The sequence below is a fragment of the Periophthalmus magnuspinnatus genome, chromosome 15 (assembly GCF_009829125.3).
Source record: "Periophthalmus magnuspinnatus isolate fPerMag1 chromosome 15, fPerMag1.2.pri, whole genome shotgun sequence".
Classification (NCBI taxonomy): domain Eukaryota; kingdom Metazoa; phylum Chordata; class Actinopteri; order Gobiiformes; family Gobiidae; genus Periophthalmus; species Periophthalmus magnuspinnatus.
This window is the reverse complement of record NC_047140.1, coordinates 30811547-30839008: the sequence shown is the minus strand read 5'-3', so window position 1 is coordinate 30839008 and position 27462 is coordinate 30811547. Positions and strand designations below refer to the sequence as shown.

The 27462-nt window shown below is 41.2% G+C and overlaps 1 protein-coding gene across 1 annotated transcript in view; it reads left to right on the top strand.

Annotated features, from left to right (window-relative positions):
* arid5b (AT-rich interaction domain 5B) overlaps positions 1–27462 on the top strand; it is a 124038-nt gene that overhangs the window by 24590 nt on the left and 71986 nt on the right. Inside the window, exon 4 of the mRNA XM_033979371.2 lies at positions 26103–26333. Within this exon, the coding sequence (XP_033835262.1) occupies positions 26103–26333 (231 nt within the window). The remainder of the gene's footprint in view (positions 1–26102; positions 26334–27462) is intronic.

The following is a 27462-nucleotide window of genomic DNA, read 5'->3' as shown; positions in this document are numbered from 1 at the left end:
ATCAGACCTGTTCCACAAAATGGACTTTTCCAAGAGTTTAGTCACGTTTTATTGTCGTTTCTTGTCACTGAGCCTCTGAAGTTGCGTTTTGAAGTGATTCATGTGTTCAGTCTTAAATTATTTTAAGCAGGACGAGGCTTGATTATTTTGCCCACACTAGATAATTGTGATTTTAATGGTTTTGAATCGAAGTCAGAGCAGGGAAGGCTCGTTTTTCGAAAGGTGGAAGCTCTTAAAGTTTAAATCCTCATCATATGTTATAATTTAAGACTTACTTTTTACGGCAAATTTGAGTAATCCTACCAATATAACCTAAATAACATCACCCTGTGTTATCATACGGACCTAATATTAACATTTCAAGCCTTATTTAAAGTATGAAGTCAAATCTACGTTAAATGCACCGCCTGAATTATCCACTGTATTAACCACTGGCCCCTGAGTCAAATATTTAAGATATGACCCTCAGTGAAAAGAGTTTGGGCCCCCTCCCGATTTAAGAAAGCGGTCTTAAATTACACATGTATAAATATCTAATTGTAGTTGCACAATAACCCACCAGTGCAAGTGAGAAAATCAGGATTAAACTTGTTTCATAATAATCCTCGATGATTAAAATCCTGAATTCATCAAATAAATTCTATTAGTTCCTCATCCCTATTTTCAAGACACCATTTTGCCGATAAACCTCCATTTTCACCTCCACTGGGACACGCCCACTGTGACGTACGCACATCGTTTGAAGTCGTACAGCGGTCCCTCGTTTAAAAATAACCCGCAATCAGCGAAATCCGCGCAGTATCAGCTTTATTTTTTACATTATTCTCTCTGTTTTTGTCTGTAAAACCCCTCACCACACACTTTATACACTTTTCTCACACAGGCGTTAACATTTCCTCACGTTTGTCTCTCGTTTAAACTCTCTCAAAGTTCAAACCTTCATGGGTAACTACAGCGCACACGCCAGCACAATACGTCCACTTTAATGTCTCCATATACAGAGCTGTAGTTCTGCTCCGTTGTGACGTTTTGGGCCAAATTAGCATAAAAACATCTGCATTGAGTCTGTGTCACATTAGCGGTTCGGCCTAACTAGGACAAATACGTTTCAAACTCCTGGAACTCGCTCTTGGGCATTGATTTGAAAACGGATTAGCTCTTCCTCAAATAAATCGTCTGACACTTCCCGTCGGACATCGAGTGTTCGTCAATCCGCCCGTCAAGACATTTTTCAAACGCCGCTTACATCAATATTAGTTTCTCTTCTGCCTTTTTTTTTTGTGACTAACTTCTGTTTTTCTGAAAATTTAAGACCAAAATAACGAGTCTGACAGCAGCGGTTAGAGCGAGAGGAGCCACAATTTTTCAATAGAAAGTGAATCGGTGGAGCAGGAAGCGCGCACGTGGTCACTTCCTGTTTGTAGCGCGGCGGCAGCTAGCATGTTAGCTGCGTCCTTTTATATAAACAGTCTATATTTCAGCGCGACGTAGGAGAATTGTCCCCGCGCAGTTGCCGTAGGATCCGGGAGACGTCGCAGATTGTACAGTTAATATCTCTGCGTGTTTTATGGGCGCGCCGGTCCATCTGCTTTATGAACGCATGTAAAACTGTCCTCCAACAGACGACTGGAAATCTGAAAATGACTCAAACGAACATCACGCGCTCGTAAAAATCAGAGGACATTGATCCGAAAGCGCCGGCGATGCAGATATAGCCGCGCTTTTGTTATACAATGGAGTTACGTTCTGCTGTACGTCCTGGTGAACGCCGCTGTCGAATTTACGCCTTCTCTACGGCGGCCATTTTGTTTCACATTTTGCATAACGATATATAGACGATTATATTGAAACTGATTTACGCCACTAAAAGTCAACTCTAAAGCCTAAAAAACTATTGTTAAAACACCGATATTACGTGAAACCTGTGACTTTAAGCCGCGTTACGTCCTCAAAAACAGACCTGGCGTTGTGTTTTGTTCCACCTTGTGATGTCATTACGTGGTAGTTTTCAAGTTAACGGCTCCTTTTACCTTTTAGCACAGTGGAGACGGACTGATTGATTGAGATTCCAGGGCTGAAATGATCCAAAATGATTCTACAAATGAAGGTGTGTGGAGTTTAAAAACACAGTGGAGCACTTCCTGTATTACCACACGATGACATCACAAGGTGGAACAGCCTAAAATTGCAGGGTTTGTGTGTTAAACATGTGTGAATGAAGCAAAACACAACTCCAGATCTGTTTGTGATGAGGAAATGACATTAAAACAAATCAGAAAACAGCGTAATATGGGCCGTTTAATAAACATGAGCTGCTATGAATAAATGAAACACAGAGACACAAAAGTTATTTATTCAATCCTCTTAGGCTCAAATCTGCAGAAAAATGTTAAAAAGTTTCCAAATATTACAAAGAAAAACTTCACACGATTAAAATTGACCCCAAAAAATACCATTCCACGTTTAATTGACCAAACGAGTCGTGGAGATGGTGATTATAGTGACAGACCGAGGGATAATCACCACATGTACGTCTTCATATCCACAGTGTTTTGTTCTATATCTGTGAATATGAGCAGTGGAGCAAATGAGCTGTTGTGTTGTGTTGTGTTGTGTTGTGTCACGTTGTGTTGTGTTGTCGCTTTGTGTTCACCCGCTGTGGTTAATGGAGGAGCGGCTCCCTCCTTCAGGCTCGTGTCACTGTAAAAATAGCTCTCACTGTTGATTGTGGATCAGGCTCCCGACGCGTCTTAAAACCTGCCTCCGTTATGAGGAAGGACTGATGCAACAGGGTCACAGCCTCCTCCTCCTCTCCTCTCCTCCTCCCCGTCCTCCTCTCCTCTCCTCTCCCCCCCCTCCTCTCCTTTCCTCCTCCCCGTCCTCCTCTCCTCCTCCTCCTCCTCTCCCCCCCTCCTCTCCTCCTCCTCCTCCCCTCCCCCCCTCTCCCCCCCCTCCTCTCCCCCTCCTCCCCTCCTCCCCTCCTCTCCTCCCCTCCTCCCCCCCCCCCTTCCTCTCCTCCTCTCCGCCCCCCCGTCCCCCCCCCCTCCTCTCCTCCTCTTCATCTCCTCCCCCCCTCCTCTCCTCCTCTCCTCTCCTCCTCTTCCTCGCTGTCCTCGATATGGAGATGGACGCTGTAAGAATAACATACTCTTCATCGCACTGAGTCGAGGTCATGCGTTTTTCCACCAATGATGGTAATTACACAGAGATTTGATAGATTCCAGACGTTTAGTGGAGCTGCCGGAGTGTGTGTGTGTGTGTGTGTGTACATGACTGCTCTTAATGCTTTTATTAGTGTGTGTGTTTGTGTATATATATATATATATATATGTGTGTGTGTATGTATATATATATATATATATATATATGTGTGTGTGTACATGACTGCTCTTAATGCTTTTATTAGTGTGTGTGTGTGTATATATATATATGTGTGTATATATATATATATATATATATGTGTGTACATGACTGCTCTTAATGCTTTTATTAGTGTGTATGTGTGTGTGTATATATATGTGTATATGTGTGTGTGTACATGTCTGCTCTTAATGCTTTTATTAGTGTGTGTGTATGTGTGTATATGTGTGTGTATATATGTGTGTGTATGACTGCTCTTAATGCTTTCATTAGTCCATAGGGTCCAGATGATGTCATTCGTATTGGTCAGAACGCCGCAGAGGGTGTAAAGTGTTGTACTTTCTTTGATTTGGAGCGAGCGGCGGAGCTGCAGACAATAGATCACTGTCTCTTTCTCAACCTGTCAGTCCATTTCCTTGTTATGTTCTGGCCCGAGGACGACTTGGCAAAACGAGAGGCGTTGAGACGGCGTTTTTCCCCTGTTTTTCCTCAGAGCCATAACTCAGGCGCTGCTGTTGTCTCATTTGACGTTTTAAGGATTATAGACAGTTAACAAAGACACACTTAAAAGAGAACTGTCCCCTCAGCTCGTTTTACAGGAGACTCGCCAACTTGGATCACAAAACTGTCATATTTCATAAATGAGACGCCGGCGAGGGATTAGGAAGTACAAAATGATACGAAGTACTGGAGTTAATCGAGCCGTTTCCATCCAGTGTGGTATCAGCGCACAGCGAGCTCTTTAAAACGCTCTCCACATAAACAAACTCTGAGCTGATACGACTGTTTCCTTGAAAGTTCCACCAACTCCCAGGAAACGACATCAGTGATGATGAGATTAGACCGAGCGCCTCGTCACGGAGCGTCGCACGGATCAGTTTACACACGACTGACACGCTCATGTGCTGGAGTACTCTGGAGTACTCTGATACTGGAGTAGTCTGATACTGGAGTAGTCTGATACTGGAGTAGTCTGATACTGGAGTACTCTGATACTGGAGTACTCTGACACTATATGTGCTGTAGTACTCTGGATGTGCTGTAGTACTCCGTAGTACTCTGACACAGTATGTGATTGATGTGATTCATATAAAAAGTCAAAACAGATACTCAGTGGTGGAACATAACGCAGTAAAAGTAGTAAAGTACTGTACTGAAGTAAACATTTTAGGTTATTTTAAACTGGATATTCTTTAACTTTTACTTGAGTACATTTGAGAGCAGTATCTGTACTTTTACTCCACTACATTTTTGAACTGGACTGAAAAGTAAAAGTATTTTTATTATTGTGTGAGAAAACTAGAATATACAAATAAAAACAGAGAGAAAAAAAGACCACATTTGAAGCTTTATAAGACTCAAAATCTGCGTGAAATACTTGAACTTTTTACACTTTAAAGCTCAAAAATCACACAAAACTGACTGTTGTTACTTTAAGTCCTGTTCTAATCCTGTTTCCTCCTCAAAAACAGACCTGGACTTGTGTTTTGTTTCATTCTCACATGTTTGAGTCACACTTTATTATTGGTCTGTAACATCACCAAAGCTCAAAACGCTCTGTTCCACCTCGTGATGTCATAAAGTGATCGTTTTTAACCTTTAGTTGAGTGGAGATCGTTTAACACACAGAGTTTTTGAGCCTCGGAGCTGATCACAGACGAGTTTAGCGTCTGCGTGTAGTTCAAAGACGCCATTAGCTCCGTGGAAACACAACACTTAGTCGTCCTTGCGGTGCGGTCTAATGTGTAATCAGGACTAATTACACACAAATACTTAAATCCCACTGTTAGCATTCACGTGTTAGCTTTTGTGCATTAGCTTTTGTGTTTTTTTTGTTTTTTTTTTCAAATGCTTTATATCCATGATGCCACATAAACCAGAAAATGTGAACAGATGGCGCTGGTTTTTAATGACATATTGCTCTGGGTAAAGTTTCGCTCTAAGCCTCAGTGGAAAACGCTCCCCTTGGGCTCTGCTCTAGTTGTTATCATCCGCTCGTAACTGTCAGACCCCTCAGCCAAAGAAATGCACTGTACGGAGAGCGCCGCGAGCCACGCCGGTACCGAAAACAGTTTGAAGTCACTGTACATGTTAAAACGGCCCATATTACCTTAAAGTGGCCCACGTTACGCTGTTTTTTTGATCCGTTCTAACGCCGTTTCCTCGTCACAAACAGACCTGGAGTTGTGTTTTTTTGCTTCGTTCACACATGTTTAACGCACAAAAAAAACTGCATATTTACGCTGCGTTCTTCTCTCAAACTGAAAACACTCCGCTCCACCTTGTGATGTCATCATGTGGCGATACAGGAAGTGCTTTATTGTGTTTTTAAACTCCACACACCTTCATTTCTAGAATCATTTGATCAATTTCAGCTCTGGAGTTGCCAAATCTTTACTGAACTAAAGGTAAAAAGTACTATATTTTCTGGACTATGCGTCGCTCTGGAGTATAAGTCGCACCACCGAAAAAATGCAGAATAATGAAGAAAAAAACATATATAAGTCGCTCTGGACTATAAGTGCTAAATCTACAGTGTTGTTAAAGAAATCATGAGCAAAAAATAAATAAAAATTCTAATCTGTCAACTGGGCAAAAGATAATTTGAACTGAAGAAGAACAGCGACACTTCAACACTTTAGTACTGTATTTTCCGGAATATACGTCGCACTGGAGTATAAATCGCTCTGGAGTACAAGTCGTATAAGTCGTATAAGTCGTATAAGTCGCACTGGAGTATAAGTCGTATAAGTTGCACTGGAGTATAAGTCGTATAAGTCGTATAAGCCAAAAAATGCAGAATAATGAAGAAAAAAAACATATATAAGTCGCATTTTTGGGGAAATTTATTTTACATAATCTGAGACCAAGAACAGACATTTTATCTTTAAAGTCAAGTTATAATAATAATAATAAAATGTGGAACGACAGGCTGAATATCAGTACATCACGCTAACGTAACACATTTATATTTATTCAGCTCCATGAAGCACAGACAGAACTGAACACGTGTCTGGTTTGTTAACGTAAGATATTAACAGTTAATCAGATAAATAAAGAAGAAAAACAAGCAACAAGTTTAGTCTGGATCTCACTCCAAATCAATAAATCTGTCGCTTCTGAACAACTCCGCCCACTCCAGAGGAAGATGAAGCGCCGTGCCGCGTAGTAAATACTGGTACACAAGCCTAGAGCGCCCCCGTGTGGTCGTCAGTATAAAAATAACAAAGATGCGACATATATATATAATTCCACATATAAGTCGCATCCCCGGACAAACAATGAAAGAAAGTGTCGCTTGTAGTCCGGAAAATACGTAATTTGCTAACTCTAAAGCTACCACTTCATGACATCACAAAGTGGAACGGAGCATTTTACGCTTTGGAGATGTAACAGACTAATGATAAAGTTACTCAAACATGTGTGAATGAAACAAAACCCAACTCCAGGTCCGTTTTTGAGGACGAAACAGCATTAGAACGCAGCTAAACGAGTCCATTTTGTGTAATATAGACCTTGTAAATAAAAAATAATCCAATTTGCCGGGCATGGATTTAGGTCAAAGGTCAACACGCTTCCATCGATCCCTCATATCTCTCACTCGGATCATTTTAAATCATATTCGTGCCGTATTATTAGCTGTGTTGATGGCTCTGCTTGGCTGAACTTGTGTTTTCATCTTTCCCCAGAGCAGATCTGGTCCAGAGCGTCTTATGTAATGACAGGAACTCACCGTGGAGCCGCGCTGAGTGACAAGCCCGCAAACATGTCCGCCGACCCCTCCCCCTCCTCCTCATGACGCTCTTACCTTTGGGGAGCGGGCCTGTCCCAAATAATACTATCCTCCCCCCGCACAAACACGAACATATGAAAGTTTTCCGACTCCATAATGAGCCGCTTCTTTGAGGAAACGCACTCAGACTTTGGTACGGAATGGCATGTAATTCCTCTCTTGACCCAATTCCCAATCTCCTGATAAGATTGCGAGAAGACGACTCTCTTCTCTCGTGGCAACCTTCAACGGAGTCCATCACACGAGAACACGCCGTCCCATAAATGATACATACGCTGTAAAAGTGGACAGGGAGAGCGGAGGTTAAAAGGCTTTTTAAATAGAGACCACCGCTACAGTTTGAATGCTTTTATTTTGTTACTTCAAATTCAGTTATTGCGAGGTCAAGGGAACGTGTTGGAGATCGGCGGACGTGGGTTTTTTCGTGGGTTTTTGTTTAGAATCCAGAGCAAAAACGATGGTCAATAAGGTCCGCAGATACTTTTGGGCCTCGCTAACAAAGATAATCGCCCTTATATCACCAAAATATGCAGAAAAAACAACTTATCCAGAGGGGAGTCAACAGAGGGGGGGCTGAGGGTCTGTTGTCCGGGGCCCCAGGGTCTTAGGGGGCCCAGAATTAGACCCTCTTCCTTTTAATTTGTATTACAGGGGGGGCCCATGTGAGGCTTATTGCCCCTGGTCATCCGTAATATTCTCTGTTAACGTTATAATTATTCATACCCATAAAAACTTTAATCATTATCGTGATGTAATCGTTAATCATAATTATTTTGGACTTTATAATTGTCACAGAAACTTTCAATATCGTTCCAGGCTTAGTTACACGTGAGGATAATGTTAGAATTGTTTAAGAAAATGAAATAACAATAAAAAATGAGGCTCGGTGAGTAAAAAAAACGACTAAAAGGATGTCGGTGTAAGTTAAATCTGTCAACCGGACAAACCAAAGGAATCGATTACAATCAATTAAGCGTCCGTGAGCGTTCGTTAGTGTCCGTTAGCGTCCGTTAGCGTCCGTTAGCAACCTCCAACTGTCTCACAACACAACTACACACACACAGGTAAACATTAACAGAGACACGTTCAGCTAATCCGAGCCGTTCACTGCGATCCAGCTGCGCCGACGGACAGGAGCGCGGCACGTTTACTACAGGCGGCGCCGTCAGGTCGAGGCTGCGGATCGGGCGGCACCGGGAGAGCCACGTGCCAACCAGCGGACGGGAATGGTCATGTGGTGTTCATGTGAAGCTTTGTGTGTGCAGTCGTCCCTCACTATATCGCGGTTCATCTTTCGCGGATTATTTTAGCGCAGTTTTCTCCCCGACAAAACCCACAACGTCGATGAAACGTTCTGCATCGACAAAGGCGCCGACGAAGGTTTGAACTTTGAGAGAGTTTAAACGAGAGAGAAATGTGAGAAAATGTTAGCGTCTGTGTGAGAAAAGTGTATAAAGTGTGTGGTGAGGGGTTTTACAGACAAAAACAGAGAGAATAATGTAAAAAATCAAGCTGATACTTCCTGTGGCGTCCGGGGAGCGTCACATTCACCTGTTCCGGTCGTGATGTTTTGGAACAATCTTGGATCAGAGTTGAGATATTTCATTCACTAGTGTCGTTAAATTGTGACGAATTGTTATTTGGAGTTTTATATTCTGTGGACACGAGCACTGAGAGTAAACGTTTGAGTTTAGCAGCGCGGGAATCTAAAATATTTTAAAAGACACAACAGCAGAATAAAAACCCCAGGATCATGTAGAGGGTTAATACGAACATTTAAGAGCAGAATGACGAGTCTGACAGCAGCAGGTACAGAGAGAGGACACAGTTTTTCAATAGAAAGTGAATTGGACCCAGAGTCGACGGCACGTGATCACTTCCTGCTTGGCTAGCAGGTTAGCTACGCCCGTTTATACCTTTTAATGTTGTGTAACTGTAACTGTACACCCACTTTTTGTGCCTTTTTATATATTTAAAGCACAATTCTTGAAAAATAAACTAAAAAAAACATTCAAAAACATAAGATTTGACATCTAGAGGGTTGAATAAATCACTTTTATGTCTGATTTTTGGTTCATTTTACCGTTTCTCTGCTGCAACTCAGGTCTTTTACGACACTGTCTGTTCAAAAACTGTTTATTGAGACTGTCCTGCTTAAGTAGTTTCAATATTATCTTTCAAATCATTATCAATTCAAAACATGTTATTGTGCCCGGACTATTCCCTGGTCTGATCTAATACCTCGTAGCGGTTAGCCGTGGTGCTATTGTCCCGTGTTTTTGCTCCGTATCTATATCAAACCTCCCGTTGTTCCTGACGCTCAAAAGAAAAAACCCGTCTGTGTTTTGGACGCGGCGCCCCTCTGAATAATCCCTCCATGTATTACAGGACCAATTAAACCCAAACTTTTCAATCTGGCGATCAATAAGACAGCCGCTCTGATTGGCCGCGTGCCAGACACTTAGCGCCGGAGCGATGGTTGCTATGGAGCCGCTCGAGGGGGGGGAAAGAATGTTTAATGTAACAGAATCACATAAATCAGCGATGCCTTTGTTTTCTATTCGGAGCAGTTAACGCAGCGCCGATTTATTTTGTCAAGCGCGAAAACAAACGGAATTAGCTGGTCGGGATTGTGTTGTTTTTGTGTGTTTTTTGCTTCGCGGCTGGTCCGGTCCGTACTTTTCGACGCTCCGGTCTCTAGTCCCAGTCGCTGGCAAAACAAATGTCAAAACGAAACGACAGAAGCGCTTCTCCGCGTTCTGTCGCCGCAGTCGGAAGCTCCACCCAGCTCCAAACGAACGAGCCACTTTACTATAATTAAGAACAGCCAGCGCTCGGCCTGTCGGAGCAGCGGGGGCCTCCGTAGCCTCTGTGCTCCGTCAGTGTAGCGTCTCCTCTGGGTGTAAGTGGCCTTTTGTGAAAATATCAGTCTTTTTGAGAAATTAGCACATGCCCCCTGCCTCCGAAACGGCTCCCCCTGCTCTCGTTTAAAGGGCCCGCGCTACGATGGTCCCCGAGCCGTGTTTTCATACCGTTTCCTCGTCACAAACAGACCTGGAGTTGTGGGGTTTTTTTGTTTCATTCGCAGATTTAGGCTGAAAACGCTCCGCTCCACCTTGTGATGTCATCAGGTGGTGTTTTTAAACTCCACGCGTCTTCATTTCTAGAATCATTTGGATCATTTCGGCTTTTGGAGTTGACACTTATCTCAGCTGAACTAAAGGTAAAAGGCGGATTTTAACTTTAAAACTACCACTTCATGACATCACAAGGTGGAACGGGTTGAAACAGATGGATTGAATTAATTAAAATGAGCTAAATTCTTTATCAAAATCACTACATTTAAGATGAGATGAGATAAGATCTGCCTTTATTAGTCCAGTTAAAGAACAGAAGGAAAATGGAACATGCAATAAAACAAGATAATGGATAAATAGCTTAAATAATATAAAAATAGACTTAAAAAATAAACTAAAAATAGACTCTAAGAGCAAAATATAAAACACCAACAAAAACTATTACGTACAATAAAAGTGACAGTGCAGCACATGGACAGAATAAATCTCAGTGAAGTGACTTTGACGCTTTAATAGTTCTAAAAATCTCTGCAAAACACTTTTACTGTTTACTCTTTAAGTAGATTAAACAGAAAACATAAATACTTTTACTCATGTGATACTTTTACTTTTACTCGAGTAATCTTTTGCCCCTGTATTTGTACTTTTACTTAAGTAACAAAATGCAGTACTACTTCCACCACTGATTTTCTGCATTGAAAAAAAGTTACAATGTGGATTTTTTTTTCTTAATTAAATAAATAAAAAATGAATTAATCCTGATAAACATTTTATTTTATTTTAATTATGACATTATGAGATAAACTAATGACACATTTACTAAAGAACTAAAGGTAAAAGGAGCTGAAAACTACCACTTGATGACATCACAAGGTGGAACGTCGCGTTTTGAGCTTTGGAAATGTAACAGACGAATAATAAATGAAACAAAACACAACTCCAGGTCTGTTTTTGAGGAAATAACAACATTACAACACGATTTAAAGCTACAAAAGTCAATTTAACGTAATATATGACCTTTTTAAAGTCGTAATTAGCGTAAGTTCCATGTTTTTGAAGCTCACACCTTGAAATATATTTAGAACTTAAACTCTCCAGACGTTCACAGGTAACAAAATGCGTAGGATTAATTTTGATACTTCATAAATATTAAAAGAAAATTGTATTCTGAGCCGTTATAGCGCGATTTAAAGCTCACAAGGGCCAATTTCGCATCATATAAAACCTTAAACACACTGTTTTTGATATATTTATTCAGCTTTTTTCCACTTTCAAGTCACTCAAGTGCACACAGACACCGTCGAGACCGGGATTCGAACCCACAACCTTCAGATCAGTGCGTAAAGGCTCTACAAACTGAGCCACTTTCACTCTTACACCTCATCTTGATCCATCACCTTCCGTCGTAAATCCGCGGCGAGGCTGGAGCTCGATCGCCGCCGTCACCGCGCGCTCGTGTGTGTTCTGCCGCGGCCCGAGATGCTGCCGCTCTGTTGTTGTTGTGACATTCGCTTATGGACTCGATGAGTTCTATTCGCGCTGACTCACCGTCGTGATGTCACTTGTCCTTGGACGTGTTCCCGGCGTTTGAATCAGAGCCGCTGTTTGTGCGTAAATAGACTCATTCAAAACGTACAGTGTTTCATAAAGTCGCACGTCGTAAAAGGAGAAGATGTGTGAGTTTGTGTCGTTTTTGTGTAGATTTGTGTTGTTTAATTCTGTGTTTAACTAAAGGCAAAGTGTGAAGTGAAAGTGCAGACGTGTAGTGACAAATGTGCGTAATATTAAAATGAAAAATGAAACGAAAATGCGATAATAAACTCTGCTGTTTGGGTCGATTCAAATGAACAGCTTAAAGGTTTTATATCACACAAAACTGACTCTTCTGAGGTTTAAATCAATGTTATTATGTTGTTTCCTCCACAAAAACAGACCTGGAGTTGCTCAAAACGCTCAGTTCCACCTTGTGATGTCATCAAGTGGTAGTTTTCAGCTCCTTTTACCTTTAGTTCTTTAGTAAATGTGTCATTAGTTTATCTCATAATGTCATAATTAAAATAAAATTAAATGTTTTTGGATTTATCAGGATTTATCAATGAATTAATTTATTTATTTGTGAAAAAAATCCACATTGTAACTTTTTTTCAGTACAGAAAATCAGTGGTGGAAGTAGTACTGCATTTTGTTACTAAAGTAAAAGTACAAATACAGATAAAGATTACTCAAGTAAAAGTATCACATGAAAAAATTGACTTAAGCAAAAGTATTTATGTTTTCTGTTTAAAAGAGTATTTTGCTGAGATTTTTAGAACTATTAAAGTGTCAAATGTAGTGATTTTGATAAAGAATTTAGCTCATTTTAATGATTCAGTCCATCTGTTTCAATCTGTTCCACCTTGTGATGTCATCAAGTGGGAGTTTTCAAGTGAACAGCTCCTTTTACCTTTAGTTCAGTAGAAATTGGCAATTTCATGGCTTGAAATGATCCAAATGATTCTAGAAATGAAGGTGTGTGGAGTTTAAAAACACAGTGGAGCACTTCCTGTATCACCACATGATGACATCACAAGGTGGAACAGAGTGTTTTCTGAGCCTAAATCTACAGAGTTTGTGTGTTAAACGTGTGAATAAAACAAAACACAACTCCAGGTCTGTGTTTGTGACGAGGAAACGACATTAAAACAGATCAGAAACTGGAGTAACACGGGCCGTTTAACGTCCCACATAAATAAATACAAATGGTGTTGATGTTTTGGTGCTGAGGATTCTGGGTTAAACTCAGTGAGGGTCAAGTTATTGGCATCAGTGACAAAAGTTTAGTCCTCCTCTCCTCCTCTCTCCTCCTCTCCTCCTCCTCCTCTCCTGTCCTCTCTCCTCCTCTCCTCTTTTTCCTCCTCTCCTCTTTTTCCTCCTCTCCTCTCTCCTCCTCTCCTCCCCTCTCTCCTCCTCTCCTCCCCTCCTCTCCTCTCTCCTCTCTCCTCCTCTCCTCTCTCCTCTCTCCTCTCTCCTCTCTCCTCTCCTCTCTCCTCCCCTCTCTCCTCCTCTCCTCCTCCTCTCCTCTCTCCTCTCTCCTCTCCTCTCTCCTCCCCTCTCTCCTCCTCTCCACCTCCTCTCCTCTCTCCTCTCTCCTCTCTCCTCCCCTCTCTCCTCTCCTCCTCCTCTCCTCCCCTCTCCTCTCTCCTCCCCTCTCTCCCCTCTCCCCTCTCCTCCTCCTCCTCCTCTCCTCTCTCCTCTCTCCTCCTCTCCTCCTCTCCTCCTCCCCTCTCTCCTCCTCTCCTTCTCCTCTCTCCTCCTCTCTCCTCCTCTCCTCTCTCCCCTCTCCTCCCCTCTCTCCTCCTCTCCTCCTCTCTCCTCCTCTCCTTCTCCTCTCTCCTCCTCTCTCCTCCTCTCCTCTCTCCTCTCTCCTCCTCTCCTCCTCTCCTCCTCCCCTCTCTCCTCCTCTCCTTCTCCTCTCTCCTCCTCTCTCCTCCTCTCCTCCCCTCTCTCCTCCTCTCCTCTCCCCTCCTCTTCTTCTCTCTCCTCTCTCCCCCTCTCTCCTCCTCTCCCCTCCTCTCTCCTCTCTTCTCTCTTCTCCCTTCTCTCCTCTCCCCTCTCCTCCTCTCTCCTCCTCTCTCCTCCTCTCCTCTCTCCTCCTCTCTCCTCCTCTCCTCCTCTCTCCTCCTCTCCTCCTCCTCTCCTCCTCGTGCAGACGGTCTGTGGTGTCACTGACAGATGCTGTTGCCTCTTTATTTGGTCAAGTTTCAAAAACATGAGACTCAGAGCCAGATCAGGCGTCTGTCCCCCCCCTCACCCCCCCCTCACCCCCCCTCACCCCCCCTTACCCCCCCTTACCCCCCATCACTCTCCTCACCCTCACTCTACTCACTCCCTCTCCCCCCCCGGCTGTGAGTGTCAGAGAAGGAGCCACACACGTCTCTAATGTGTTTAACATGAACAGAAGAGTCTGATCAATAGAGAAGAGTGAGTACGGCTCAAAAATGAGTACGGCTCAAACACTCAGACATAGACTTGAATACGGCTCAAACGGCTCCAATGGAATAACTGAGACTCTTCTCCATCTTCATCTTCATAAGTGTCAGGTTTTGTCAAAAGGTTCAGGGCTGTGGCAAAATGGAAACTAAACTCAAAGCTCGTGAGTTTAAAGAGTGAAATATGACTTTATATCACCGTGTAATTACCTTTTTATTGGGCCGTATAAGTTGATTTGATGCTTCAGTCTCTTAAGTCCTGTCAGTCTATAAATATTTGGAGTATATTTTGTATCTGCAGAAGTCGTACGTGTGCGATTCTCCCACGTACAGTGTCCCGCCGACTGCTCTGAACTTCAAATCAAATAAGAAAATGAGATTATTGGCGTTGAGGCTGCGTTTTCCCACCAGCCTCACAAAAGCAGCGGCACATCCAGTAAATTCCTCGTCCGAGCAGATAATGTGGAAACGTCGACAACAGCAAATCTGAAGCGCGTGAGCGACGTGAGGACGGCTCGCTGTGACACGGAGCCGTGAACGCGCCCGGAGCCACGCCCGTGTTAATGAGCCGTTAATCGCTGCAGTTTATGTGATAAAAAACATAAAACTCTGAGTGACGCGTTTTATTTCACACAGATGTAAACTCAGATGATAATAATCGATCTTTCTTCCATCAGTTTTTATCATTAGAAGCGATGTTTTATATTTTTGTCCATTTTTAACACGCGATAATTCAGTTCCAAGTTCTGTTTATGTGTGAAAAATGATCTGTTCCACCTTGTGATGTCATCAAGTGGTAGTTTTCAGCTCCTTTTACCTTTAGTTCTTTAGTAAATGTGTCATTAGTTTATCTCATAATGTCATAATTAAAATAAAATAAAATGTTTTTGGATTTATCAGGATTTATTTATTATTTATCTAAGAAAAAAATCCACATTGTAACTTTTTTTCAATGCAGAAAATCAAATCAAAGTAGTACTCCATTTTGTTACTAAAGTAAAAGTACAAATACAGGGGCAAAAGATTACTCGAGTAAAAGTAAAAGTATCACATGAAAAAATCTACTTAAGTAAAAGTATTTATGTTTTCTGTTTAATGTACTTAAAGAGTAAACAGTAAAAGTATTTTGCAGAGATTTTTAGAACTATTAAAGTGTCAAATGTAGTGATTTTGATAAAGAATTTAGCTCATTTTAAGTGATTCAATCCATCTGTTTCAATCTGTTCCACCTTGTGATGTCATCAAGTGGGAGTTTTTAAGTGAACAGCTCCTTTTAACTTTAGTTCAGTCGAGATTGACAATTACACGGCTTGAAACGATCCAAATGATTCTAGAAATGAAGGTGTGTGGAGTTTAAAAACACAATGGAGCTCTTCCTGTATCGCCACACGATGACATCACAAGGTGGAACAGAGTGTTTTCTGAGCCTAAATCTACAGGGTTTGTGCGTTAAACGTGTGTGAATGAAACAAAACACAACTCCAGGTCTGTTTGTGACGAGGAAACGACATCATAACGATTCTAAATAAACCATATAGTAAGTTTTTATCTATAAAAGTGATTTATTCGAGCGTCTGAAGCTCAAATCTTATCGTCGAAAACACAAAAATAACAAAACGTTCCCTCTACTCCAGAGAAATGCTCGTTCTGTCTCGTAAACTGAACTGAATGTAGTAATTATGGTGACAGGACAAATTCTCTCTTAAAAACGTAAGAACTCAGTAAACATGAGTCGAGTGTGACGCCGTCTGATAATGACATCAGCAAGTCACATGATCTACGACGTCCAATGACATCACAGATCAGGTCATGTGCACGATTCAATCAGAAACATGAGACCGCACGACCCACAGCTGATATTTGTGTTTAAAGGGCACACATGACGCCATTTTCTGATCTGTGTTCTAGTGTTTCCTCGTCACAAACAGATCCACCTTGTGATGTCATCGTGTGGCGATACAGGAAGTGCTCCACTGTGTCTTTAAACTCCACACACCTTCATTTTTCTAGAATCATTTGGAGATGTTACAGACTAATAATAAAGAGTTTAAAATCACGTGTGAATGAAACAAAACTCGACTCCAGGTCTGTTTTTGACGACGTAATAACATTAGAACATGATTTAAAGCTCAAAAGTTCAGTTTTGTGTCATATCGAACCTTTTTAATTAAAATTTTACAGCAAGACTCACAAACCGAAGCTGTAGTTTTGAAATGAACTGAATTATCTGCATTTTTGTGATGTATTTTTTTGTAACGCGTCTTTTTGAGCGAGCGACAGGTGAATTTAACCCGTCACATTTAAACTGAACCTCTGGAGTCTGGAGTTACTTAATAATAACCATCTTGAATCGTTAAACATTAAAAACTGTGACTCTGGGCTTTAAAAAAACGGCGTATAATTTCCGTTGGCGCGTCGCCCGCTCATACCTGGGTTTATTTTCACTACAAAGAACAACGTGAGTGCGGTCGGTTTGTTTAAAGACGGTGAACGGCGGAGCGAACGGGATCAGAGTTTTACATTTTTGGATCAAGAAAGAAGCTTCTATTTTTCTGCTGATTTTATTGAACAATTAGTTTGTTTTAAAAGAGGAAAAAGAGAAAGTGAGTCTGAGGACGGAGCTGTTTTGTTTCATTCACACATGTTTTTAAACTCTTTATTATTCGTCTGTCACGTCTCCAAAGCTCAAAACGCGACGTTCCACCTTGTGATGTCATAAAGTGGTAGTTTTCAGCTCCTTTTACCTTTAGTTCTTTATGACATTAGTAAATGTGTCATTAGTTTATCTCATAAATAAAATAAAATTAAATGTTTTTGGATTTATTTTATTTTATTTTTTTAATTTATTTATTTATTTACTTATTTATTTATTTACTTATTTATTTATTTACTTATTTATTTACTTATTTATTTACTTATTTATTTTATTTACTTAGTTACTTATGAAAAAAATCCACATTTTAACTTTTTTTCAATGCAGAACATCAGTGGTGGAAGTAGTACTGCATTTTATTGCTTAAGTAAAAGTACAAATACAGGGGTAAAAGTATCACATGAAAAAATCTACTTAAGTAAAAGTATTTGTTTTCTGTTTAATGTACTTAAAGAGTAAACAGTAAAAGTATTTTGCAGAGATTTTTTGAAGTATTAAAGCGTCAAATGTAGTGATTTTGATAAAGAATTTAGCTCATTTTAATGATTCAGTCCATCTGTTTCAATCTGTTCCACCTTGTGATGTCATCAAGTGGGAGTTTTACCTTTAGTTCAGTAGAAATGGACAATTCCAGACGTTGAAATGATCCAGATGATTCTCGTGAAGCTGCGGACTTTAAAAACACAGCGGAGCACTTCCTGTATTCGCGTCTGAAACTCACGATGACAAAAGAACGTATCGTGTTTTGACTTTGTGCCGCTGGAGTTGTTTTAAAAAAAGACTTTTTCAGGGCGTCAGGGCGACTCACAGTTTGCAAATCCTGAAATTGTGTCAGTCGGGCTTCTGTAGAATTTTGGATGTGAGAAAAAGTTGCAGTGGAACGTCTTGTTACTCCTGTCGCCTCGGTGTGAATGTGAGTCTAACACGGAACGCAAATATCATCAGTACAAGTAGAGATACACGGTAAAAAGTACTCAAGTAAAAGTAAAAGCATCACCTGAGAAAAGTAAAAGTATTAAAGTATCAGCTTAAAATGTACGTAAAGAGGAAAAAGTAAAGATTCTGAGGTAAATAAAGCTTCAAATGTGGTGATTTTGATAAAGATTTGAGCTGAAACAATTGAATCGATCGTTTTTATTGTGTTAAAAATAAACCCTCAGATATAATAATACAAAATAAAATGTACTTAAGTAAAAGTAAAAAGTACACACTGTTAAATGTACTGTTTATGAGTTTATGAGCTCATTCTACTGCATAAGAAGTGAGAGAGGGAGGGGTCAGAAAGAGAGAGGGAGGGGTCAGAGAAAGAGAGAGGGAGGGGTCAGAGAAAGAGGGGGAGGGGGCTCAGAGAAAGAGACGAGAGAGAGGGATCAGAGAAAGAGAGAGGGAGGGGTCAGAGAAAGAGAGAGGGAGGGGTCAGAGAAAGAGGGAGGGAGGGGTCAGAGAAAGAGGGAGGGAGGGGTCAGAGAAAGAGGGAGGGAGGGGTCAGAGAAAGAGACGAGAGAGAGAGAGGGGCCAGAGAAAGAGACGAGAGAGAGAGAGGGGTCAGAGAAAGAGACGAGAGAGAGAGAGGGGTCAGAGAAAGAGACGAGAGAGAGAGAGGGGTCAGAGAAAGAGACGAGAGAGAGAGAGGGGTCAGAGAAAGAGACGAGAGAGAGAGAGGGGTCAGAGAAAGAGACGAGAGAGAGAGAGGGGTCAGAGAAAGAGACGAGAGAGAGAGGGGTCAGAGAAAGAGACGAGAGAGAGAGGGGTCAGAGAAAGAGACGAGAGAGAGAGGGGTCAGAGAAAGAGACGAGAGAGAGAGAGGGGTCAGAGAAAGAGGGAGGGAGGGGTCAGAGAAAGAGGGAGGGAGGGGTCAGAGAAAGAGGGAGGGAGGGGTCAGAGAAAGAGGGAGGGAGGGGTCAGAGAAAGAGACGAGGGAGAGAGGGTCCAGAGAAAGAGACGAGAGAGAGAGGGGTCAGAGAAAGAAGAGAGAGAGAGGGGTCAGAGAAAGAAGAGAGAGAGAGGGGTCAGAGAAAGAGGGAGGGTCAGTCCTGGTCCTGGAGACAAACGGTCATGTGACTCTGACGCTCGTGCAGCTTCAGCCCAAACCATTAGAAAAGTTCCGTAAAGATAAGACGGGCTTTATTAGGAAAGGTGCCCGTAGGAACAAAAAGAATAGTGCGTTCTGCTGCATGAGACACACAATCGTACACGCTCTGACACGCACACGCCCACGCCGCCAACGGCCTCCGCTCCGTCTTTGTACAGCTATTAATGCCCCGCGGCCGCTGTGTTTCCAGTTCTAGTCAAATGAAACGTTACAGTCCGACCGCTCTCCAGTCACAGGCGTTTCAAACCAAACCCGGGCGTTTCAAACCAAACCCCGTCGCCAGCGCTCGCCAAATGTAACGACGAGAGGCAGGACGAGATGTTTTAAAGCACGAGACGGACAAATACTGACATAAATATTAACAATAACGCAACATAATCCGAGTAAACAGGGCCGAGTGTGGCTCATCACTTTTTGCTAAACGAGTACTTCATTTTGAGTTCTTGCCGATACTGAGTAAAGAAATCGATACCAGACATTATTTTTATTTTTATTTTTCTTGATTATAACGGTAAATATAATTAATTTCATAGGATTTTTTTAGTATGGTCCACTTTTTCATCTTAGAATTCTCATTTAATCAACTGAAATCACTGTAGTCAGCATCTGGTGTTAATATTTACCACTGATGAGGCTGTGCTAACGCGCTAACATGCTACTGTTAGCTTAACAGTGAGCGTTGTTACTTTTACCGCAGTCACTTTCACACATATGTTCATAGTCTCTTTTTAAAGCTCTGAACTCGCTCTGTTCAGTCTAAATGTGTTTGTTTATAATAAGTTTCACTGCAGCACAAGCAAATAATCACCAGCGCCACTTAGCAACATTAGCAACATTAGCAACATTAGCAACATTAGCAACATTAGCATGCTACTATTGTAAACACAAGCACTGGGCTGATGTCCTCTGTGAAATATAAAACATTTAGATCCTAAATATTAGTGTATTTCATGTGACAGTCACATTAAAGCTGAGTTTAATGTGCAGAACAGTGAGTGTGTTTCTTTATGGTCACCTCAGACTCAGAGGTCAGAGGTCAGAGATGAGCTGTGACTCAAACAAGAGGCAGCTCAGTTACAGTGGTATCGGCTCTTGGTATCGGCAGCCCATTGACGAGTACGAGTATTGGCATCGATACTGGTATCAGTATCTGCATCTCTGTTCATTAATATGCAAATTTAGGTGAAATCTCTGCATCCAAATCGTGACAATAAACATAAACATAAGTGGAATTTCCCCCTGTGGGACTAATAAAGGCAGATCTGATCTTATCTTAAAAATAATGTGATCCTAAAATCGTCTGATTTAATGTTGAGTCCAAATGATCTGATGATTATAAATCTGATGTTTTGTCCAGGCTGTTTCTCTTGTGTGACTCTTGGATCACTACTTTGTACTTCTTGAGTGATTTTGAAGTAAATGTACTCTGCTTAAGTACATCTGCTCTGTCCAATTCTGCATTTTATGACATAAAGAAGTGATAAATGTAAGTCCAGTTTAGTCGACTGGAACATATTAAAATGCACCAGAAACAAAGAAAAAAATGTGAGGAAGGGTCTGCCAAAAAATGTCTAAATTCTGCACATGTTTTATATCTGTTATACTTGTGCTTGTTGTGCGCCTCTAGAAGTGTCACTGGTTGTGTTGTTGTCTTAATGTTTTCAAATATGAATATGTGGCACTGAAGGGACGAGGGCCCCCGGGGGTAAATTCAGCTCGGGGCCCCGTAAAGGCTCAGGCCGGCCCTGTTTGTGTAAAAGTCTTAAAGAGACAGTATCGTTTTAATTAGCCATAGAAGTGACTTTTGCAACTATTTTTTTTACAACAAAAATAACACAAATCTCCTCATTATTATAAAGAAAATGTGACAAACACCGAGCCAGAAATATATGTATAAGTCAATGTGGTGATTATAGTGACACGACTCGCCATTTTTCAACGTGTTTTTCTCTGAATCAAGATATGAAAACACATTTATTTAGTTTCTACCATTTAAAAGTCACATATTACACAAAAGTGACTCTTTAAATCATGTTATAAAGCTCTAATCTTATCAGTTTAAGAGAAGAACTGAGCCTAAATCTGCAGGTTTGTGTGTTAAACGTGTGAATGAAACAAAACAGAACATCTCTTAAATCTCAGAGTCCACTTTGTGTAATATCGGCCTTTTATCGTTCAGCGCTGCCAAATAAACGCGTGTCCTAATAACATCGCCGTGCGCTCGTTTTAAGCTCCAGATCTGTTGCTTGCTGTTCTTTGAAAGCAGAAAACTGTGCTAACATTTTTCCAGCGCAGGACGCCAGCTCCGCGGCTCAACAGCTGATGAAGCAGAGCCAGATTCAAACAGGATTTTTATATGAATAATTTACCGTGTGCGACGCTCGTACCAAAAGCCCCTGAACACGACATTCACGGCGAATTCTTCAGGCGGAGTTATTATTTCAAGGATGGTCAGTTAGCCAGAATTTCACCTTGTCCCGTGTGCAGACTAAACACTTTCAGCCTGTGTGTTAAAGGCGTTTGTTTTAAGCGTGAAAGAGCAGGACGACTCTGTAAAGAGCAGTGGAGAGGACAGGAAGGGCACACTAGCAGTACGATTATTAAAGGGCACGTGTTACGCTGTTCTCATCTGTTATAAGACTGTTTACTCATCACAAACAGACCTGGAGTTGTGTTTTTTTTTTTGCTTCATTCACACATTTAACACACAAACCTGCAGATTTACGCCGAGTTCTTCTCTCAAACTGAAAACACTCTGTTCCACCTTGTGATGTCATCATGTGGTGATACAGGAAGTGCTCCATTGTGTTTTTAAACTCCACACACTTTCATTTCTAGAGTCATTTGGATCATTTCAAGCCGTGTAATTGTCAATCTCTACTGAACTAAAGGTAAAAGGAGCTGTTCACTTGAAAACTACCACTTGATGACATCACAAGGTGGAACAGATTGAAACAGATGGACTGAATCACTAAAGATGAGCTAAATTCTTTATCAAAATCACTACATTTGACGCTTTAATAGTTCAAAAAATCTCTGCAAAATACTTTTACTGTTTACTCTTTAAGTACATTAAACAGAAAACATAAATACTTTTACTTAAGTCGATTTTTTCATGTGATACTTTTACTCGAGTAATCTTTTGCCCCTGTATTTGTACTTTTACTTAAGTAACAAAATGCAGTACTACTTCCACCACTGATTTTCTGCATTGAAAAAAAGTTACAATGTGGATTTTTTTCTTAAATAAATAAATACAAAATTGATAAATCCAAAAACATTTATTTTATTTTATTTATGACATTATGAGATAAACTAATGACACATTTACTAAAGAACTAAAGGTAAAAGGAGCTGAAAACTACCACTTTATGACATCACAAGGTGGAACGTCGCATTTTGAGCTTTGGAGACGTAACAGACGAATAATAAAAGAAACAAAACACAACTCCAGGTCTGTTTTTGAGGAAATAACATTACAACGCGACTTAAAGCTACAGGAGTCAGTTTTGTGTCATATAACATCTTTAAACGTTTGGATTTATCGACATTTGAACATTTTGAGATTGAGACAAAAACACATTCGGCCTCTTTCATTTCACATCCTCTTTAACCAGGTGAACTCTGCAAACAGAATGATCACGTTTATGCACAAACCGAATGATTAAAACAAACTAAAAAGTGACTGTAATTCTCTCGTTACATGTCACTCACATTTTCATCATATAAAAAATTAATTAATAAATAAATAAAGGTCCCATATTACGCAAAATTTACGTTTTTCACAAGTTTTCACATCTCCTTTTTACCTTTTCTTCAGCCGAGATCGGAAATTCCTGGTGTGAAATGATCCAAATGCGTTTAAAAACACAGCGGAGCACTTCCTGTATCGCCACACGATGACATCACAAGGTGGAACGGGGCGTTTTCAGGGTTAAATCTGCAGGGTTTGTGCGTTAAACGTGTGTGAATGAAACAAAAAACACAACTCGGGGTCTGTTTGTGACGAGGAAACGACATTAAAACGGATCAGAGGACAGAGTAACATGGGCCCTTTGAGGTAATATGGGCCCTTTGAGGTAATATGGGCCCTTTGAGGTAATATGGGCCCTTTGAAGTATAAATCGTTGTATAAATCCTCGTGTACGTCGTGTGATACTTAGACGCTGATCCGCAGACTCCATTTACATATTTTCTTTGCTAAATTACTTTTATCTTGTTGTCGTGTGGGTGGAGACAGTTGTTCTTCTCTAAAAATACACAAATCATAATTAGAACTGTCACGTTAATTACTTTCTCTCACTTTCAAACACGGGTCTTTTTAAACGGCGCTGCCATAACGAGCCGCGGCGTTTTAGTTTAATGAAGTACTTTGTGCTGTTACTGTAGTAAAAGTACAGATACAGAGGTGAAAAGGTACTCAAGTAGATTATTTCATGTGTTACTTTTACTTGTATGAGGTAAAAGTATTTCACATTTTGGGCACAGTGACGATACAAATCAGTTTATTCATTTTTCGTATAAATTCTGTATTTTTTGTCAGGAACGTGATCAAAATAACCCCTCGAATCATATTAAAAGTACTTTTTACTTTCATAAATGTAGTGGAGTAGAAAGTACAGATACTGCTCTCAAATGTAAAGAAAGTAAAAGTAAAAAGTATCCACTGTAAAATGTACTTTAAGCTTCTGTACTTCCTCTATTTAAAGGGCTTATATTACACAAAACTGACTCTTGTGAGCTTTTTGTTACTTAAGTAAAAGTACAAATACAGGGGTAAAAGATTACTCGAGTAAAAGTATCACATGAGTAAAAGTATTTATGTTTTCTGTTTAATGTACTTAAAGAGTAAACTGTAAAAGTATTTTGCAGAGATTTTTAGAACTATTAAAGCGTCAAATGTAGTGATTTTGATAAAGAATTTTGTTAATTTTAAGTGATTCAGTCCATCTGTTTCAATCCGTTCCACCTTGTGATGTCATCAAGTGGTCATTTTCAAGTTAAAAATCTACCTTTTACCTTTAGTTCAGTAGAAGATTGACTTGAAATGATCCAAATGATTCTAGAAATGAAGGTGTGTGGAGTTTAAAAACACAGCGGAGCACTTCCTGTTTCACCACATGATGACATCACAAGGTGGAACAGAGTGTTTTCAGCCTAAATCTACAGGGTTTGTGTGTTAAACATGTGAGAATGAAACAAAACACAACTCCAGGTCTGTTTGTGACGAGGAAACAGCATTAAAACGGATGAGAGTAGCGCACCACGGGCCCTTTAAGGTAATCTGGGCCCTTTAAGGTAATCTGGGCCCTTTAGCGTACTACGGGCCCTTTAGCGTACCACGGGCCCTTTAGCGTACCACGGGCCCTTTAGCGTACCACGGGCCCTTTAGCGTACCACGGGCCCTTTAGCGTACCACGGGCCCTTTAGCGTACCACGGGCCCTTTAAGCGTCTCCTCTCTACACTTTAAATCTCCGCTCTTTTCCTCTTTTCTTCTCTTCTCTTCTCTTTTGTACGGAGCGGATGTGATTTGTTTGCCAGCTGGTTGTCACAGGTGGCAAAGGATTAGTCAAGTCTCTGCCGCTGTATCCGTCACACGCCCACATAAAACAAGCTAGCACGCCCCAACCGCGAGCTAACGTACGCCACTTAGCCCGGCTTTGTTTAAACTTTGTGAGGTGGCGAGGACAGATCGTGTAGCTCGACCGCAGCGTGCCGTACGTGGTCTCTGGAGAGGAGGGTTGGATTACATTCAAACTAACCAACCAACTATTTCACTACTTACCAACCAAACTGTTTGTTTAGCGGCTAGCTACCAGGAGCTAGCTTAGGGTTTCAAAGATCTGTGAATCATCCGGAGTGAGGTTTAGTTTCCTGCGACGCACGAGAGCCGCCATTTTCTCTGATATCCGTTATAATATCGTTTCCTCGTCACAAACAGACCTGGAGTTGTGTTTTGTTTCATTCACACATTTAACACACAAACCCTGCAGATTTACACTGAGTTCTTCTTTCAAACAGAAAATGCTCTGTTCCACCTTGTGATGTCATCAAGTGGTGATACAGGAAGTGAACCAGGTCTAAACTATCAACCATCTGTGCCAAAATCAGGTCTAAACCGGGACTTTAACCGGAACTAAACCATCTGCCTTCTCTTTCTGAGTTCTTCTCTCAAACTGAAAATACTCCGTTCTACCTTGTGATGTCATCAAGTGGTAATACAGGAAGTGCTCCTCTAAGAGTTTTTTTTTAAACTATATGGTTTATTTAGAATCGTTCTAATGTTGTTTCCTTGTCACACACAGACCTGGAGTTGTGTTTTGTTTCATCCACACATGTTTAACACACAAATCCTGTATATTTACACTCTGTTCCACCTTGTGATGTCATTGTGTGGTAATACAGGAAGTGCTTTACTGTGTTTTTAAACTCCACACACTTATACTAGAATCATTTGGATCATTTCAGCTGATCTGGAATTGCTAATCTCACCTGAACTAAAAGTAAACGGAGCTGTTAATTTTAAAACGACCACTTGATGACATCACAAGGTGGAACAGAGCGTTTTGAGCTTTGGAGATGTAACAGACTAATAATAAAGTGTGACTCAAATATTATAATGCTGTTACCTCCTCAAAAACAGACCTGGAGTTCTGTTTTTTTGTTTCATTCACACATATTTAACACAAACACCTGCATATTTAGACTGAGTTCTTCTCTCAAACTGAAAACACTCTGTTCCACCTTGTGATGTCATCATGTGGTGATACAGGAAGTGCTCCACTGTGTTTTTAAACTCCACACACCTTCATTTATAGAATCATTTGGATCATTTCAGCTATGGATTGCTGATCTCTACTGAACTAAAAGTAAAAGGAGCTGCTAATTTGAAAACTACCACTTCATGACATCACAAGGTGGAACAGAGTGTAATAAAGGGTCTCAAACATGTGTGAATGAAACAAAACACAACTCCAGGTCTGTTTTTGTAGAGGGAGCAGCATTAGAACATGATTTAAACCTCCTAAGAGTCCATTTTGTGTAATACCGGCGCTTTAATCTGTTCCGTACCAAAGTGTAAAATACCGAGCTAAAGTGCGAGCGTTAAAGTGGGTCAAACGCGGGAAAACACTGTTTCATGTCCTGTTTGTTTTCCAGGTCAAGAGGAGGACGGCCGCAAAGTCCTGGTCCTGAGTTACCCGCAGTACTGCCGCTACCGCTCGCTGCAGGTGCGTCTCCGCGATCAGCCGTCGTCCCTGCTCATCGACCACACGGTGCTGGCGCTAGGGGGCATCGCGGCGCTGGGCGGGGCCACCAGGATCCTGTACTGCAGAGACACCTTCGAGCACCCGTCGCTCCTGCACAACGACAGCATCTGCGACCAGTTCGGTGAGTCCGTTTGTCGTCGTGGAACTGTGAGCTGATTTGAGCACGAACGCAATGTTTTTATCAATGAACTCTGCGAATACGTGGAATTTTTATGAACTAAAGTTGTTTCTAAATGGTACGTTCGCTTTGATCGCAGCCTCGCTCTCCTCGCCGCAGTTAAGTGCAAATGAAAAAGTCCTGCGGGGAGCCAAAAACACACAGAACAGCTCTCCAAAAAGGTCTTGACGAGAGCGTGAGCGTGAGGCTGCGCTCGTGGAGTGGGCTGCCGGGTATTTTCAGCACAAACGCGTATGTGGGATGGACTTAAATAAACCATAGTGCCGGAGTTTAACAGTGTGAAGCTATGTGTCACCGCGGGCAACGGCGAGCGGCTCATTTACGTGTTTAAAATAGTTTGTGTGACGGGAGTTTGCGCGTGTAAAGTACATTAACTCTACGGCGAGTGTTAAACAGGGTTGGTTTTGTTCTGTGGCGCCGCGTTGGACCAGGATTAACAGCCAACTTTAACTTTAACTTTAGCGCTTGTGATGTCATTAAGTTGTAGTTTTCACGCTAACAGCTAATTTTATCTTTAGCTCAGTAGAAATTGGCTAAAATCATCCAAATGATTCTAGTGAACGTGTGCGTACAACTGTTTACGAGGCATTTTTAAAGTAGTTTTTTGTAAATATGTTAAAGCTCAAAATGCTCCGTTCCACCTTGTGATGTCATGGTAGTTTTCACGCTAACGGCTAACTTTTATTAAGTAGTTTCTCCTTTAACCCTATAGCGTCGGATCCTGTCGTCGCCGTTAGACTCGCGGTTGCGGACTTCCCAGCAGCGTAACTCCGCCCCCAGTCGTGCGCTCATGTAAATTCAAACGGCGTCTCAAAGCGGAGACACGGGGCTATTTAAATATTTTACCATCATTACGGTAATCTGCCTCTGTTGTCCCTCGAAGGCGACGAATGAGATTGTGGATTTATTCGATGCGTAAAAGAAAACGTACGGATGGATGTGTAAAATAGAAGTAGTTGTGTGAAAAAATGCAGTAAATTCTGATGATTTTTATGGCTAAAAAAAGAGTAAAAGTCTAGGTGAGCTGTACTGGTCCATCGTGCGCTCAGTCCTTAAAGGGTTAAAGGGTTAA